This window comes from Alternaria hordeiaustralica, assembly GCF_023758085.1.
Source record: "Alternaria hordeiaustralica strain BMP 2776 chromosome Unknown scaffold_1, whole genome shotgun sequence".
NCBI lineage: Eukaryota > Fungi > Ascomycota > Dothideomycetes > Pleosporales > Pleosporaceae > Alternaria > Alternaria hordeiaustralica.
In genome coordinates, this window is record NW_026056773.1 from 2,142,417 (window position 1) to 2,159,244 (window position 16,828).

The 16,828-nt window shown below is 52.8% G+C and overlaps 9 protein-coding genes across 9 annotated transcripts; 4 read left to right on the top strand and 5 right to left on the bottom strand.

Moving 5' to 3' along the window:
- Positions 1 to 875: 875 nt before the first annotated feature.
- Positions 876 to 1,891, bottom strand: J4E84_000656 (uncharacterized protein; the record flags this gene model as incomplete). The annotated part of the gene is made up of 3 exons (XM_049383294.1): positions 876 to 1,357; positions 1,695 to 1,701; positions 1,883 to 1,891. The coding sequence occupies 3 exons, from the start codon at positions 1,889 to 1,891 to the stop codon at positions 876 to 878; spliced, it is 498 nt and encodes a 165-aa protein (XP_049248812.1).
- Positions 1,892 to 2,154: 263 nt separating this feature from the next.
- J4E84_000657 (uncharacterized protein) lies at positions 2,155 to 2,866 on the bottom strand (the record flags this gene model as incomplete). Its single annotated transcript, XM_049383295.1, has 2 exons — positions 2,155 to 2,213; positions 2,278 to 2,866. 2 exons carry the CDS (start codon positions 2,864 to 2,866, stop codon positions 2,155 to 2,157), a joined length of 648 nt encoding a protein of 215 aa, XP_049248813.1.
- Positions 2,867 to 5,477: 2,611 nt separating this feature from the next.
- Positions 5,478 to 6,847, top strand: J4E84_000658 (uncharacterized protein; the record flags this gene model as incomplete). Its single annotated transcript, XM_049383296.1, has 3 exons — positions 5,478 to 5,671; positions 5,736 to 6,380; positions 6,436 to 6,847. The coding sequence occupies 3 exons, from the start codon at positions 5,478 to 5,480 to the stop codon at positions 6,845 to 6,847; spliced, it is 1,251 nt and encodes a 416-aa protein (XP_049248814.1).
- A 231-nt stretch (positions 6,848 to 7,078) lies between these two features.
- On the bottom strand, positions 7,079 to 8,873 carry J4E84_000659 (uncharacterized protein; the record flags this gene model as incomplete). The annotated part of the gene is made up of 5 exons (XM_049383297.1): positions 7,079 to 7,363; positions 7,432 to 8,177; positions 8,233 to 8,344; positions 8,399 to 8,459; positions 8,788 to 8,873. The coding sequence occupies 5 exons, from the start codon at positions 8,871 to 8,873 to the stop codon at positions 7,079 to 7,081; spliced, it is 1,290 nt and encodes a 429-aa protein (XP_049248815.1).
- Positions 8,874 to 9,134: 261 nt separating this feature from the next.
- On the top strand, positions 9,135 to 9,750 carry RPS14 (ribosomal protein S14, S11; the record flags this gene model as incomplete). The annotated part of the gene is made up of 4 exons (XM_049383298.1): positions 9,135 to 9,203; positions 9,259 to 9,363; positions 9,415 to 9,499; positions 9,554 to 9,750. The coding sequence occupies 4 exons, from the start codon at positions 9,135 to 9,137 to the stop codon at positions 9,748 to 9,750; spliced, it is 456 nt and encodes a 151-aa protein (XP_049248816.1).
- A 278-nt stretch (positions 9,751 to 10,028) lies between these two features.
- Positions 10,029 to 11,072, bottom strand: J4E84_000661 (uncharacterized protein; the record flags this gene model as incomplete). The annotated part of the gene is made up of 1 exon (XM_049383299.1): positions 10,029 to 11,072. One exon carries the CDS (start codon positions 11,070 to 11,072, stop codon positions 10,029 to 10,031), a length of 1,044 nt encoding a protein of 347 aa, XP_049248817.1.
- Positions 11,073 to 11,892: 820 nt separating this feature from the next.
- Positions 11,893 to 13,641, top strand: J4E84_000662 (uncharacterized protein; the record flags this gene model as incomplete). Its single annotated transcript, XM_049383300.1, has 1 exon — positions 11,893 to 13,641. One exon carries the CDS (start codon positions 11,893 to 11,895, stop codon positions 13,639 to 13,641), a length of 1,749 nt encoding a protein of 582 aa, XP_049248818.1.
- A 394-nt stretch (positions 13,642 to 14,035) lies between these two features.
- On the bottom strand, positions 14,036 to 14,685 carry J4E84_000663 (uncharacterized protein; the record flags this gene model as incomplete). Its single annotated transcript, XM_049383301.1, has 5 exons — positions 14,036 to 14,170; positions 14,226 to 14,369; positions 14,468 to 14,552; positions 14,604 to 14,619; positions 14,673 to 14,685. The coding sequence occupies 5 exons, from the start codon at positions 14,683 to 14,685 to the stop codon at positions 14,036 to 14,038; spliced, it is 393 nt and encodes a 130-aa protein (XP_049248819.1).
- Positions 14,686 to 15,801: 1,116 nt separating this feature from the next.
- On the top strand, positions 15,802 to 16,705 carry J4E84_000664 (uncharacterized protein; the record flags this gene model as incomplete). The annotated part of the gene is made up of 4 exons (XM_049383302.1): positions 15,802 to 15,846; positions 15,993 to 16,098; positions 16,147 to 16,262; positions 16,544 to 16,705. The coding sequence occupies 4 exons, from the start codon at positions 15,802 to 15,804 to the stop codon at positions 16,703 to 16,705; spliced, it is 429 nt and encodes a 142-aa protein (XP_049248820.1).
- Positions 16,706 to 16,828: the final 123 nt, after the last annotated feature.

Genomic DNA, 16,828 nt, shown 5'->3' on the forward strand with positions numbered 1-16,828 from the left:
ACGTCTTCCTCTCTGGCATAAAGTGCCTTGCTGACACCTCCATGAATATGACTTTGCGCGCCTGCTGAGTGTGACACTAATCGACTATGCTGGCGTGCCTGCTGTCGGGCTCTGTCCATGACGTCCCAAGGAACGAGCACACGAGGCGAGGCATGCACACTCACTGCCACGTCAATGTCTGGTAGCAACGGAGCGATTCTTCTGAGCAAGCCCAGTTGATCGTCACAGGTCATGTCCTCTCTCGGGCAATTGGCCCGGACCTCTCCACGTCGGAATGAGAAACCCTGGAGCCGTTCGATTTTCTTCTGAACCCCGGCGAGAGAGACCAACGAGGCCGCAGCAGTTTGCGTGGCCTGTGCTGTGATGCCCCAGAATGGCTCCAAGTCGTCATAGATTTGATCCCAGAATGGCTCGATTGATATCCCTTTCAACTGTTGGAGGCGCTCGTGAAAGCCGCGGAAGCCTGGGGGCGGACATCGTCCGCGTCGGTGCCGATATGATTCTACCGCCTGTGCGTATGTGTGCGTTTCTTGAATCGCCAAAGACTGGAAGTAGTCCTCGGCATCGTTGATTGAACGCTCGAGAGGGTGCAACGGAGTACGCGTTCTTGGATACGTGATAGACACACTATATGTTGCAATCACAAGAAAAGCACATGTCAGAAGTCGGTAGTGTTGCATGGTCGTAACAAGTACAGGCACGGTAAGATGTTCAGTGTGGAAAGAAAAACATTTAGATTCATTCTCATCCTTTTATTTAGAACCAAGTCGCCTTGTCCTCGACTCTTCCTTCGTCCACTGGAGCGGCCCGATCATTCCCTGCTCTCTAACCTCTTCCAGCGCTGGAGCTGTTCCATGATCCTTGAACAGATTAGCTTAGGTCTCACGCTTCTCCGATCCAGCGTCCGGCGCGGGAGCTGGTCCGTCATCCTTGAACAGATCCACGTATGTGTCACGTTTCTCCGATCCAGCGTCTGGCGCAGGAGCTGGCCCATCGTCGTTGAACAGATCGACGTAGGTGTCGCGTTTCTCCGATCCAGCGTCCGGCGCAGGAGCTGGTCCATCGTCGTTGAACAGATCGACGTAGGTGTCGCGTTTCTCCGATCCAGCGTCCGGCGCAGGAGCTGGTCCATCGTCGTTGAACAGATCGACGTAGGTGTCGCGTTTCTCTGATCCAGCGTCCGGCGCGGGAGCTGGCCCATCGTCGTTGAATAGATCGATGTAGGTGTCACGCTTCCCCGAATTGGCCCTTTCAGAGCGTTTGTAGGCGCCACCACCCTCTTCCGGTGCAGGAGCTGGCCCGTCGTCCTTGAACAGATCCACGTAGGTGTCACGCTTCTTAACGTCCTTCAACTCTTCTGCATGAGCTTCGACACTTAGTACAGTTACTTTCTTATCCGTGGGTCAGGGAAGGACATACGCGAAGCGGTCGCTGCTGACAAGCCAGCCAACGCGACGAGAATGATGAAGCTCTTGTGCATCTTGAAAATTGTGTACGAACGAGAAGATGGGAATCGCTTTTGAAGATTCGTCTTGCACAATACAAAGCGTTTGTACGGCAAGAGATGATTTCTCTGTGGGGTGTCTGCCCAGCTATTTGTACATCGCCCTCCACTGGTAAAGACATCGATGATCAAACACTTACCTGCTGATAGAGTTGTTCTTGTGCATCGTGACGCGGCCTGTTGAACTTACGAAAGAGCTGGCAGAGCAGCAACGCATATCTTGAAAGTTTAACGAAGTGCCATCAACCAGTACTCACTACGTTGATTTGCCGTGCGATGACTATCCTATCCCTACCTGATGGGTAGTTTGATAGTAGTCGGCCGAGCCGTGTCTTGGTTGAACATGATTGAACATTGATTGTAAAGTTTGTCACTAACATAGTGCATAGTGAGGCTACGTATAGGACGTATGAGAGAGTGAGCAGAATAATGGCGTATCTCAAAAGCTTACCGCCGAACTGCATGCTCAACCTGAACTGCCGTGTTGTAACTACCCCCACTCATTCGTTGGGATCTGTCGAGGCGCCTTCTGACCGAATCGGATACTTTGAAAGTGAAGCTATCGTCTATGACGGAATTATGCTGCATTCATTTGATGAGCGCTAATCGCTCCTATACACTCGATGTAACTAGATAGACTGAAGCTCCAGCTAATCTGAGGACAGTTCAGACGGGTATACCAGCTTGGTTCGCCTCTCTTCCAAGCTAGCTGCAGAGGTAGGGGTACGAAGTCAGTATATGTCTCACATGCACTTCGTATAGCCACAACTTACCATTGAGCATGAACATCTCACCGCAATGTCTGATATGACCCTCATCCGATGCGGTCATATGCATCACAATGCCTGTGAATTGCTGTCGGAACTGCTTCCTCCACGAGAAGATGCAATGCACAACATGCTGCTCGTAGGTAAACCATATGGTCCTCCCGGGCTCGATGAGCATCGATAGCTCGGTTCCGTTGATAAGACGGTACTTGCCATCCAGCTCTGTCTGGTATAGCCAGGCGCCCCCCTTGTCAGAACGAGAGGCTGTCGTGAACTCATGCGTGAGATCGAAGTCAATGCATTCCGGCCTCAACCAACATAACTCGATCTCATCGAACTGGCAGTTCCGCGAAATTCCCTCGGCAGTTGTGAATCCGCACAGGCATGGGGCGTCATCCCGTGTCAGCGTTTCGATTGCTTGGGCTCCGACCGCGTAAGCTCCGCATAGAGCCAGGGTAGCAACAAGAACGGCAGCAGCTGTTCGTAGGATGAGGTTCTTCCTTGGCTTGGGTGTGTCCTTGCTGCTCTTTGGGTAGAGTGAGGTAAGGCCGATTCGCTCCTCTATGGTGCTTTCAGATTCGGCTTCCGCGCCCATGCTCGACTGTTGGAGAACAGTCATGAAGCGTTGGAACATTGATCCTGTATACTTATGATTAAGCTGAGTCCTGGCTCCGCATTCGTTCCATGTGGGTTGGTACCTTTCTTCCTGTTTTACGGGTTAAAAAGAGAGAAGTGGTATACTTCACGAGCGAGAAGAGTATGGGCGTGTACGTAAAGACTGCACAATAGTAGCGTGTCGCTCCAATGGTGATGTTATTATCTTCGGTCGATCTTCTTGTAGTTGGCTTCAGCTGACATAATAGCCAGGAAACAACAAAGTTTGACTAGAAAACGCGCAGTCTTCGGCTTCGGCTTCGGACGCGGGACTCAACCTTCAACAGTTCTAACGTGGTACCTAGGTAGCTTTCGACAGGCCCGCGGATGTGCCGAAGCAGGACCGTACCTACGCAACCTGCATGCAGTACCCCTCAGTGATGATGCTCCGAAGGCTCCGTCCCGCGATGTCGTTCGCAAGTATCTCATTGTGATGCTCGTTATCGTTGTTGCACCCAAAAGCGCGCAGCGGGTCCAGCTATCTCCCGATGACTTTGTATGCTGAAGGCATTGCACGTAATAGTTTCTCACACTTTTTCAGTGCTTACCCAGCAACATGAATCACTCATCGCGTAGAACGCCTCGAAGTGAAGACCTCGAAGAGTCAGAGGGGCTTTTGCCATCCACAGGTCCAAGCGGTGAAGCTCGCCCCAAATCCGCCCCGTCTCTCCCACTGCTTTGCTCATGCTTGAGGTACGCTGTGGTGGCTATCTTGTTCTTCGTCTTTGGCTTGATATCCAACAGTGGATACCTGCGCAATGAACGGGGCTCATCTGGTACGTGGTCTTCCTGTCGCTGAATACGTGACTAACACAGTATCACATAGAGCCATCGTTTTTGGAAGAAATCAATCGCAGCACTCACCCCAACCATACCAACGTTCCTGTCTTCGCAGGAAGTAACGGAACCATCTGGCAGCAACCGCCAAGTCCAGAAGTTGACGCAGCATGGCATGCGCTAACCTCCGGTTATCCATTCTTGATAACGGAGGACGACATGCGCATCCTTGGCAAAGATCCAGACCGCTATATCAGTGTCCCCCAAAGCTTCGGCTACGGCGAAAAGAAGTTCATCACCCGATTCGCGCATCCACATAACATTCACTGCCTCGACCACATCCGGAAGCGCCTTTACCGTAATTATTACGGATACCCAAAGTAAGTTGTAGCCGCGCAAATTGCATGTGAGATATACACTGACTCCGTATCTTCACATTTTTAGCGATACAATGGATTGGATCCATACCGAGCATTGTCTCCACGCTTTGGTGGATCATTTGACGTGCTACGTCCAGTACGATGTTCTCAACTACATGTGGGTCGAAGGAGAGCCAGCGGCGGAACCTGAGCTCACCTACAATCGTCAATGTCAAGATCTGGACGCGCTGCTACGCTGGAGCAAGGATAATCGTGTCGACAAAGATTTGCGAGTATACTATATCCAGCCGGCTGCGGGTGATAAGATCTTTCCCGCAGACGCAGAGTTCCGCAATATCGAAAACGATTACGACCAGAACAACCCCGACCGACCGTCAATGGAGGATCGACGGAAGACTTACCAGAAAGCATACCAAGATGCGATAAGCTATTGGAAAACAACAGGAGAAGTGCCGATTGAGGAACGACCTTGGTAGTAGATGTTACTTCTATCACTTGAAGATACCGAAGCGCACAAGGGGATTTGGTTGCAAAGATATCGCTATCGGACGAGATTGGGATATGCACTGTTAGTATGGAGGCAGTGTTTCGTCACTTACACGGGTATGGGCACTGTATTCACACTCCCCTACTGTGTGGTATGATCTGTTCAGGCATCACCTCCAGTCAGTCATCAGGAATGCGAGTTTGAGGTGGGTGTGATCGCCAAATTCCGAATTATCAGCACTGGCGATATCTAGTCAGCTCTGATGTACCATCCAGCTTGGCCCATTATTTCATTATCGTTATGAATGTATTACCTCTACTCTCTCTTTCAGATGAATGACATCGTGGGTGGACACAGTTTAGTACAAGCTCCGCGTATTGCATGCGGCGCAGGATATGCGGCGTGCGACGTGCGTCATGCGGACGACATCGGGTTCCGCCGATTCGACCGCGATATATCGTGCGCTGCGATCGCGCAAGCTGAAGAGTGTCTGCCCAAGCGAATTTGGGCGTGCGCGCATGGCGAAAGAGTCGGACAAGGAGACAAGCCGCTCATCCAATGCTGTTGTTGGCTGGTGGGCCCGGCCAGTAGCGAGCGAGTTGCATGACGACTTGGATGCATCTACGGCCTTAACGTCGACGATGGCTATCTCCGGTCTGGCCCAACTTTTCGCCGACCACATGAAATGCGGCCGAGGGTGGGCGCGCATTGTTTTCCTCTTTCGCGAATACAATATAGCTCCTATTTAGGCCGCTTGAGTTAGTCTAGACGCGTGTATATATCCAATGTCTCGCCTGTCGCTTCCGTCTCGCATCATACGAAGGCTACTCAGTGAATCGCGAAACTACCAGGTTTGGGGGAAACGTCAGCCCTTTTGGCAAAAACCACACTTTGCTCGGACGCTCAAGATGAGTTCAATAGGTGGTGCAAGTATTGGCGTAGGTCTTTACGCCGTGGTAAGCAATCCAGCACAGATTGCTGCGAAACCCGAGGAAGCCGATGAAAAGAGACATCACCTGAAGAACGGCAAGGGGTTTACGAACCCGTGGGATAGCTATATCGAGTCAAGTGCTTGGGAACTGCAAATCAAGGGTATGCTATGGTAAGTCCGGCATACGGGAGTTTTACGAAGACTTTACAAGTTGCGAACTAACACTTCGTGGTAGGCGCAAGATTACTGGTCAAGCCCACAATCCAGACACCTCGCCACCGACAGTACCAGTCCACAAACCAATGTTCCTTCCCTCCCGAGAGACACCACGACTTCGTGCAACATGGCTCGGTCACGCATGCTACTATATAGAGTTCCCGAGCGGCTTTCGTGTTCTCTTTGACCCGGTCTTTGAAGAATGCTGTGCACCGTTCACTATAAAGAGCCTTAAACGCTACACGCCCCCTCCATGTGAGATTGAAGATCTACCAATTGTCGACGCAGTAGTTATAAGCCACAATCACTACGATCACTTAAGCTACCCAACAATCCAGCGCTTGAAAAAGAAATTCCCCGAGGCGCATTTCTTTGCGCCCCTAGGCAATAAAGAGTGGTTTGAGAAGAGCGGGGTTACGAAAGTCACAGAATTGGATTGGTGGGAGAGTAGAGATATCAAGTTGGAGGAATTGTCGCAAAAGGGGGGTAGGGCTGGCTCTGTTTCTGTGAGTTCGGTGAACATGGGCAAGACTAGTGGTATTACAGCAACGATTGGTGCGCTGCCTTGTCAGCATATCAGTGCAAGGACGCCCTTCGACAAGGCCAAGACGCTTTGGGCAAGCTGGAGTGTGGAATCTGGCGGAGCGAAGGTCTACTTTGCTGGGTACGTCTGCTTTGTACCACACTCATGACTCATTCTTTATGCTGACCCTACCCAGTGACACAGGCTACCGCACGGTTCCGGCTAGCATTCCAACCACAGAAGACGACTACTCGGCTGCGTACTCGCACTTACCCACTTGCCCGGCTTTCTCACAGATCGGTCAACATCGCGGCCCCTTCGATCTCGGTCTTATCCCTATTGGCGCCTACGAACCTCGTTGGATGTTCAGTAACGTGCATGCTAGCCCCAAAGATGCGGTCAACATCTTCGTGGACACGAAATGCAGGAGAGCGCTAGGCATGCATTGGGGTACTTGGGTGTTGACCGAGGAAGAGGTCATGGCACCACCAAAGGAGCTGCAAGAGGCTTGTGAGTGGAAGGGGATCAAGGGAGGCAAAGAAGGTTTTGGGGTTTGCGACATCGGGGAGAGTACTGAGTTCGAGTCCGGACAGGCTACAAGAAACTAAATGTGAAAGCGGCCGACACGATCGAGTTGTGGAAAATCCAAGTGCGTAGTTTGAAGGACAAGGCGTTGGGTCAGCTGGGTACATGAGTATGCACGTAATGTATATATTTTTGACTTCACGACGTGCATTCTACACCTATATGTTATGATCCGTGTCCACTTTCATGCGTATAATTATCGCAGGGCTTTCCTTCAATATCTACTAAACCCTTGATGGGTTCTACTCAGAACCTCAAGTTTCCTGAGTTTTCTGCAAGATGACCTTGATCATTTCATTCCCTAACTTGGTCGCCTCCGGGAACCTCGGTTCGAAGTATCTCTGGATCTCCTCAAACTTCTCCCGGTAGCCATCAAAGTTACCCAGACTGACACGCGAGCTCCAGTCCCGGGCGGCAAAGGTGAACTCCAGGTCGTCGGCCCGGAACGTGTTGTCGTCGATGGCCGTGTCGATGGCTTCCTCGAGGAGCGTGGGGTTGCAGAAGAGGTACTCTGTAATGCCGAGCCACATGCGCGAGGGCTGAATGTGTGTTAGTGGATAAGAATTTGGAAGAGTAATGTAAAGAGGAAAGAAAACTGGGGACCTACAGGCGTCGAACAGATCATGTGGTCGTAGGGGACTATGCCTAGCTTCCACCAGCAGTCTACCATGGCGAGTAGACTGAGATGGTTGTTTTTGAGTTTCTTCTCTGGGATTGTGCCTAAAGCGAATCGGTCAAGCAAGTCATCTCGAAGGAGCAGCTTCTTGCCATCCTCGTTATCGCCAAACACAGCCTTGCGAGCGGTATGCACACGTTCACGGAGCTCGTCCCGCTGCCCTGCGAGCATGAGCTTGAACAGCTCGGTCACAGATTCGGCATACTGCTTAATCTGCTTCTTCGCGTCTGGGTTGAGGATCGCAAGACCTGCATAGACGTGCCACTTATTAGAGTAGATGCGGAGGGTAATGTTCATCTTGACGTTCTCAATACCACCGACGTAGCGCGAGCTGTCCCACGGGAATTGGTTGTTCGCGAACCATGCACCGCCCATGCTGAGGAAAGCGGCATGAGTAACAGCTTGTGTGTCCGCTGTAATGCGATCATGCTGCTCGGCGGAAAGATAGACGTGCTTGGACCCGAGGCAGGACATAACATTCTCCACGAACGCAAAGTCAGCATCCGAGGCGCGATACTTGATCAGCACCAGTGGCTGCCCTTTCGGGTCTATGCCTGGCCCGTGGAGGGAGTGCACGGAGACAATGCTGACGTCTTTAGGAAGGTGTTTGTCAAAAGCCTCCATCTCCGGGGCCTTGCATGAGGTCTGACCACCGACTATTGCGCCGACCTTTGTAGCTGAACGTAGGCTCGAGTCAGTAACAACACTGATCCGTGACAGGAGACGGCATACATGGGCCGAAGGTCTTAACGACCGCGTCGATGTTCTTCGCCTCGACGCTGTATATGATGAAGTCGCTGCAGCGAGACACAAGATGACCACTTTGCATGATCTCAACTCTGGGCTGGCGCAGTCTCAGCATGCGTTCGTTCATTGATATATAAAAGCGCTATCCTACAAAGTCCCGAAACTCTGCCACTAATGTATCAAACTTGTCTGGAAGATCGCAGGCGTGAACCCTTCAACGAGAGCATGTCAGCGCGTTCGACGGAGAGGAATCAATCTGTGAGCCACTGGTTAGCAAAGTTCGCGCCATAGTAATGAACAATGCGATGTAGTTGGTCGTAGTTCAGAGGTGTATAAAATAAGGTAGCGAGAATTCACATCATGGACGGCAACATGCCCAATTACTGCAAACCAAGACGGCAGCAGTGTGGACATGCGCCGTACTCGAGCCAAATGCACTCACGGTCATCATAACGGGGGAGGGGAGGATGAAAGAGTGAAGGACTTACCATTTGCAGAAGACACTGGAGCTCCGAAGCTATCAGTCGCGAATGCACTCACTTCCAGCCAGCTGTGCTCAGCCGGCGGGCGTACATCTTGCCCATGTCGCCCATGCCGATAATACCGACGCTCTTGCGGTCGTCCATGGCTGCTATTGTGTCGCACACTCTTGTGCGTGAGTGAGGTGGAGGAAGTCAGCCCATTGCGAAGCGATGGAGGAACTGCAGGTCGCTTGCGGCAGCCAAAGAAAAGTTAAGTAGGCGGCTTGGCGCGCTAAGCCCGGCGTTTTGGTTGCTCCGACACCCGCGAACAAGCGAAATTCCACCTCCCACCACCGAAAGTTCGACTCGATCGCCGACAGTGTTACGAACCGCCAGTCACGTCAAGAAACCCATATTACCGCCAACATGCCTCCCAAGCAGAAGGTTGCCCGCGCTCCCCAGGAGAACATCCAGCTCGGACCCCAGGTCCGCGAGGTGCGTGACCAGCAGACATTGGAAATCGCGACGACATGGACTGACAGCAGCGCAGGGTGAGCTTGTCTTCGGTGTCGCCCGTATCTTCGCTTCATTCAACGACACCTTCGTCCACATCACCGATCTTTCTGGCCGCGAAACCATCTCCCGTGTCACCGGTGTAAGTGCAGCCATACCGATTGCATGCGACAGCCGCTGACCAGTACGAAAGGGCATGAAGGTCAAGGCCGACCGTGACGAGAGCTCTCCCTACGCCGCCATGTTGGCAGCCCAGGACGTTGCTGCCCGCTGCAAGGGTAAGATGATTGGAATGGATAATCTGGAACGGGAACAGGAGCTAACATATGCAGAACTCGGTATCACCGCTCTCCACGTCAAGATCCGTGCCACCGGTGGTAACGGCACCAAGACCCCCGGCCCCGGTGCCCAGTCCGCCCTCCGCGCTCTTGCCCGTGCTGGTATGCGCATCGGACGTATCGAGGACGTTACTCCCACCCCATCCGACTCCACCAGGAGGAAGGGTGGTCGCCGTGGTCGTCGTCTCTGAGCATGTGCGCAAATCATTGGCTCAGTGGTGGAATATGGCATGGCATGGTATGCACGATTTATGGTTTCATGACCACAATCAAATAAAGTCGCGGGGAACGGCGAATCGCCTGGTCTCCTTGTTGTACTTGGCTTCTCCTACGAGATAGTCAAGCTAAATCAACAGAACCCTTTTTAGTTCGAAAAGAGTTCCCGACAATCAAGTGCTTACTGCTGTGTTGATTATGAGGTTTACACATTACGATTACGACTGCTTTGGGTATTACGTGACGGACAATATCAAATGTCGACGACTTGGATAGGATTGCCCAACTTGCCTGTATTTCCACGCGTCTGGGCTGCATTGACCATGATAGTATTTGGACTCTGCCCGCCCCACACGCGATCCCAGAGCAGCTCTCGCATGCCACGGTACGCGACCCTGACTACATTCCACCAAAGCTTTGGATTCAGGATACCTCGCGTCCACTTGGACTTGATTGAAAGCCCTCGCACATATGCATCGTGAGCTCTGTCCCACCAAACTACAGTTTGCCCTGCGCCCCAATGCACATGGCCGAAGACGTGTAGTGTTGGCTTCACTCGCCTGACCTCAGCAAGGAGGTGCTCGCAGCCGATCCCCGTCGGCAGGGACAGATCCAGATGGTATTTCGGCGGTGTATGTGTGACCAATATATCGATATCTTCAGGCACAGTTTCTGACCACGCGTCTCGACCCCTTTCATACTGGAAGGCATGCACGTTCATGTCTCCACACGCTGGTATATGTGGTGCGCCGTAGATTCGTATCCTTCTCTGACCTGGCTCCGCTGCGAGCAAGGGTGTGGTAACATCCATCTGATCGCCGTCTTTAGGCTCAACCTTGATCGTTAGGCTCAACCGTCGGTGCTGCAGGTAGTGTACCCTCTTCCAATTGAGCCTTCCAGTCCTGTGCTGTTCGGACAGCGATTGTCGTGTCCTTGGATCCAGAAAAGTATCATGGTTCCCACTGATCACTACGATCTCTCTATGCGGGAGCGAGCTCAGCCAGTCTATTTGTTTCTGTATTTCCGCCACACTTCCGTCATTCGTCATGTCACCAGCGTGGATGAGCAGATCGCCTTCCGGTACATCTTCCGGTATCAAATTGTGCGTATCGGATATGCAAACGACTCGAATGGGTGGGCGTTGTAGAGGCTTCGGGGTTGAGCGCAGACATGTGATAAGGTGGTATGCATGGTAGAGGAGTAGCTTGACGGGAGCTCGGAAGAAGAGGGCGATGAAGGGCGTTGGCTCGAACTCTGATGCGGGGCGATACCAAGGATTCAGATGCTCGAGAAGCATTTCCGGGGGGCCAGATGCCCGTCGTAGCTCTGGTGACCGGTTCGCCTGTCACTGGTTTGGTGGTGAGCAAATGGGTGGCAGCATGCGACGCGTCGACCAGGGTCCATGTTCGCGTGGCTTCTTAGCGTGGCTGTGCGGGCCGCGGCTTTCCTCGAGGCATACACCCGTCAGCCTATCACCTCCAGGTGATGTCTCTGCTGCACCTAACGAGTTCAGCAGAACGCTCCTCAGCCACGATTGCAGCCTTCGTCATGTATCGCAAAACGCCATCGCGCTGTTACCCTTACCGGACCCCACTATTCCAGCCTCCTGGATTGGTCTGGGATGTGATGACGGCCTTCAGCTCGAGGCCACGGGGCAGTGTTGGTTACAGATCAGGTTGCGCGCCTGCATCGCGGCGTGCTATGCTCTCATGTCGCCATGAAGGTTTGGTAGAAATAGCCTTCTCGCTGCTTACCCTTGAGTAATTCTCCAAGTTTGCGTTCATCTCATTGCTTTCCTCTCTCGGCGAGACCGTCCAGCTGTCCCTTTCAAAGGTTATTCCGAACAGCCTTAGAGATGGCAGAGTTGGCTATCGGAGGTGTATCCTTCTTCTTCCAGGTGTTTGCGGGATGTATCCAAGGTTGGCATACCCATTGACCTACGCCTGAAGATGCATTAATAATCTTGATTAGGTTACGAACTGATCGCAGATGCTTGTCATCTTCGCAAAGACTGCCAAGCGCTTCTGGTCAACTTCAAAGTGGAAGAACATCGACTTCTCAACTGGGCAAAGCTTGTACAGCTCGATTATCGAGACGACAAACTGGTCCTGAATCACATGTCGAAAGGCCTCATTATCAACATCATGGAGCAACAACAAAAGCTTCTCTTCTCATTCGGCCGACTAGACAAGAAGTACGAGAGACTTACAGAGCCTCTCCTAGAGGAAGCAGCTGAAGCATTCGTCCTACAAAATTTTGATCGCCTGATCGAAGACGATACCAACGGCTCTGGTGAAGGGAATGCAAGGTCTGTCCGGTTCCCGCCTACTGACGAGCTGGTAAAAATGTCCCTCAAATTCGTGCAACAGTTCAAGGATGTACCAAAGAGGCTCAAATGGGCTGTATTCGATCACCTCAAGATGGAGAAGCTAATCGCGAGACTGGCCGACTTCAACGACAAGATGCACGAAGCGCTCGACAAAGCTCAAGTAGACCTGCTCATCGATATGCAGACGCGTACAAATGACCAAATAGTCTTGCTGAACAGGACGATGTCGCACATGGTTCAAATCTACCAATCCCAGCAATCAGAACAGATTGGCTTTCGAAGGGCTTATTCACTGATAGAGATGGAAGATTCCGAATATGATGGTATGATGGACAGTGGTGCCGTCGCAGCTCGTGGTGCCGCCCGTCAGCCTCTTGCTGCTTTAGCCCAGCAAAACTTCATTCACCTTGCTATCGAAGACTCTCACGAAGATCTTACCACAAGCTATGCAGAAAAGATCAACATGCCAGATCTTCCAAAGGACATTCGTGATACCCAGCTCCAGTACATGGACATACGCCCTAAGCTAGGCAGTCAATTTCCCCTGGAGATTGATGAAGGTGTACGCACGGAGGCATACTACAAGAACACACCTGTGTGGATAGAATGGAAATCACCCGATACCACGGGTCCCATGCAGCAGGATGGTGCTGTGGACGCCAAGATCCACGCTCGCGTCAAGAAACTGGCCGCCTTACTCAGTAAGCACAACAGAACAGTCCGGTTTAGAGCACCCTTCTGCCGAGGCTACTTTATCGATGAGGACGAAGGACGTTTCGGGCTAGTCTTCGAAAAGCCCGCGTCCGTCCCGGCGGACACTGAACCGACATCTCTACACGCACTCATCGCAAACCCCGAGAACGATATACCTTCGCTCACTGACCGTATCACACTCATGAGACTTCTTACCGAGACAGTTGAACGTCTCCATGCGGTGGATTGGCTTCACAAGGGCCTACGCTCGGCCAACATCCTCCTCTTTCCGAAGAAGGGAGGAAGAGTTGAAAACGGTCAGGTCACGCACGGCGAGGTCAACTACGCGGATCCTCTGATTAGTGGTTTCGACTATTCTCGTCCGGCAACCAGCGATGATATGACTGAACGTCCTCTTGACAATCCCGCTGCAGACATCTATCGTCATCCGTCTGTACAGCATAGAGGAAATCGCGAAGATGCCGGCGGTCGTGAGTCTTACAAGAAGTCTTTCGACCTTTACTCGCTCGGTATCGTACTGCTGGAGATCGCTTACTGGAAAACCATTGACCAGGTTCTGTCTATCGATCTTGAAAAGGCGCGGCCTAAGCATACGTGGGCTGTGGAGAAAAGGTTACTACAGACGGAACCACAACATCTACGGGGCGTGAAGAGTTATCTAGGTAACACGGTGGAGGGTGTTATCAGGGCTTGTTTGCAAGGGCCTACCGCGTTTGATCTCGATGAGAATGCAGATGAGAAGAGAGAGGTTGTTGCTGCCCAGTTACAGGAGGCATTTGGAGAAAAGGTCGTGAAGAAGTTGGCGTGTATGAAGGGCCTTTAGGCATTTTCTCTCTCATTTATCGCTAGGACACCATGAACATATCTGACCCATGCTTGTTACGTCTATGCCCCATGATGAAATGATGTGAATGCGCTTGATCATACATGTGCTCCGGTGTGCTTGTCTCTTGTCTCTGTTGTAGTCAACATGTGAAGCTAGACTGGCATGTTCGGCGGCGAGATGCACAGTACTCTTTGGGACCTGCAACAAACAAGGTTCTGGTTTAGGGGTTGAGAGTTGTCATTGTATCGAAGAGGATCCTCCAATGCCGCTATTTCATCCATCGTCAATCATATATATGTCCATGAGCAGTCGCCCATGATGCCATCCATCGCTCCGCAACTCGGTTATGCAAATATCCCTAAAGTACAAACAGGCTCGAATCGAAGGCGCTTTACATTCCGTGCTTCTTCAGGTACTCGCCGAGCTCAACTACGGAGTTGAAGGCGTTGGGAGTCTGGATGGTGTCGGGGTGGTGGGCGATGATGACGGCTTGGGTAGTCTTGAAAGCGACGATGCCCTCTTTTCCCTGGGGTTGTTGTCAGTGCTTGAACACTTGATGGTGGGCAATGTCTGGCACCTACCTTCTTCGCCTTGAGCGAGTCGTCGCTTGCCTCGATGGTCATGTACTTGACACCGTTGACCTTGACACCTTCCGAGATGACCTTCTTGGGCTCTGACTTGTCGTTGAAGGATTTGGCGATGGCGGCCCTTTCCTCAGCGGACAGCTGTAATTGGTCAACACCAATCTATTGTTTATGCGCCACCGGAGCTTTGATTCTGGAGTGCTCGCTGTGTCCGGCGCGTATTGTATCGGACGACTTACCGAGAAGTCGGCGGAGGCGGCCCAGGCAGTCGAGCCCTCGATGTCGCAGATGAGGGCCTTGTCGATGTTACCAGTGCCGACGAGGCTGTGATAACGTTAGTCATGGACAGGTGATAGATTGGGAGGCTTGATGTACCTGGTGTCAACGTATTCTGCGCCCAAAGTTAGCCAGGACCTTCCAAACTCGACGCCTCGAGCTGCTCACCTTGCCAGGACATGGTTGCGGAGGGTTGATGTGCGTGCTGTGGAAGCTTGTGGTGATGGGAAGATGAAGAGGGATGCGGCGAAGTAGATGCAGGTACTTTTGACTAAGCAGAGCAAGAGGGTAAATGCGGTGAGGGTGTTCAAGGCTGCGTTGTTGGGCTAAAGTTGCGATTTGATAGTGGGGCTGTTTTGACCCCGCCTCTCGCGATGAAATCTAACGGACGCAATTCACTCCTCCAATTCCAGCACGCAAACCTCTGAGCTTCTAATCTGACGACCCGTCACGCGTCCTCCTTGCGCTATCATGCAGCTGCTTACTTGGTGGGGGTCACCACTGCCCTCGATGCCTAACGCGACGGCACTGAGCGCGCCGCATTTAGCTATGCCCACCGCGATACCCGCCTAGTATCCGCCGCGCTCTGGGGTCGAGGACGGATAGCGGGTCAGAGTGCTGGCAATTCAGCAGTCGCTCCAACAGTCACGCAAGAGCGGACACTGGAACCGTCCATGTCCAGGTCCTTCACACGTCTACTATTTAACCCGTCTCTGGCCTGTTTGGAAGCAAACGTTGAAATTGCAGACATGGCAAATCGAGCTCCGGGGCAGATATGAAAACGTATTAGCTGGAGTTTGAGGGACGACTGGCTTTTCATCATGCACCTTGTGCAATTTGTACAAGCTGGCGATTCATTTCTCTTCCTACATTGCCGATCTATTCCCTGCCTTGGCCCTTGACTGTGTGATGGCTGTTTGCGAACACGTCCCGCTAGTCACGTGCCAGCGCTAAGACGAGCTTGAAGCTTGGAGCTACCATCCAAAAGTTACGTCGCGTTAGACATGACCAACAAAGCAACTACAAGCCCAACCACCGAGTGTACATTGAAGAGCACGCAACAGGACACTGCTACGACTGAAATTGCGCGACAGCCAAGACATGCCATCTCGTTCTCCATCTCCCGCACGCTCGCGCACGCGCAGCCCTTCTCGCGACCCGTCGCACACAAGATCACCCAGCCGCCCTCGGTCGGCGCAGTCAGGCTCGCCGCGCCGCTCCGTCACCCCTCGCTCGCCTACACGGTCTCGTTCAATTACTCGATCGCGCTCGCCGACATCACCGTCTCCACGGCGCAATGGGCGACGGAGCTACACACCAGAAAGCAGATCGCGCTCGAGAGGTAGAAGTTATTCCCGGAGTTTGACTCCAAGAGATCGGTCGCCAGCACCTAGAAGCGCAAAGGTAAGCATACTCCCTGTGCTAGACGCAACTTTCAGAGCTGCCTTGCCTCAGCCTTCCTGCACCAGCACGCTGACCCACCAACAGATCGTAGTTGAAGCCTTGACCAGGAACGTCAAAGAAGACCACGTGCGCGAGATATTCGGAAAGTACGGTGTCATCAAGGAACTCACCATGCCCATGAACCCCACCTGTATGTTTCGCCCTACCTCCCCACAGAGCAGGACTGACTATTGAACAGTCAACATCAATCGCGGCATAGCCTACATTCTCTACGAGGAGATCGACGACGCCGAACGCGCAATCGCGAAGATGCACGACGCACAATTAGATGGAGCCAAGATCCAAGTTTCCATTGTCCTTCCCCGCCGGCGTTTCTCACAGACACCTCCGCCCGCGCGTAGAGGCCCGCCGCCACGCGACGACTACGAAGGTGGCTATGGGCGCGGTGGACGGGGACCGAGGGGCGGAGGCCCACCTGGCGCGTACAGGCCACCACCTATGGATGGCCGTTATCGATCTCCACCGCGTCGAATGTCGCCCGATCGAGGACACTGGGGTCGGGGCAGAGGCGGAGGCGGTCGTGGTGGACGAGGGGCCTACGGAGGACGGCCACGGTCGTACACACGTTCTCGCAGCCGGTCACCACGACGAAGCCTATCGCGCTCTTCTTACAGTCGCTCGCCATCCAGAACACCACCAAGACGAAGTGGGGGAGGAGGCTATGGCAGGCGGGACAGTCCACCAAGGAGGGGAGGTCGCGCGGGTGCAGGCGGCGGAAGGAGGAGTCCAAGCTATAGCTCCTATGGCAGCGACCGGAGTCGAAGCAGAGACCGCAGATGAGAGACGCAAGATTGTCTTCATTGTCGGCTGGAAAAGCCTAGAGGCATCCGCACAGTCAAGTAGGAGCTCGGTTGGACTAT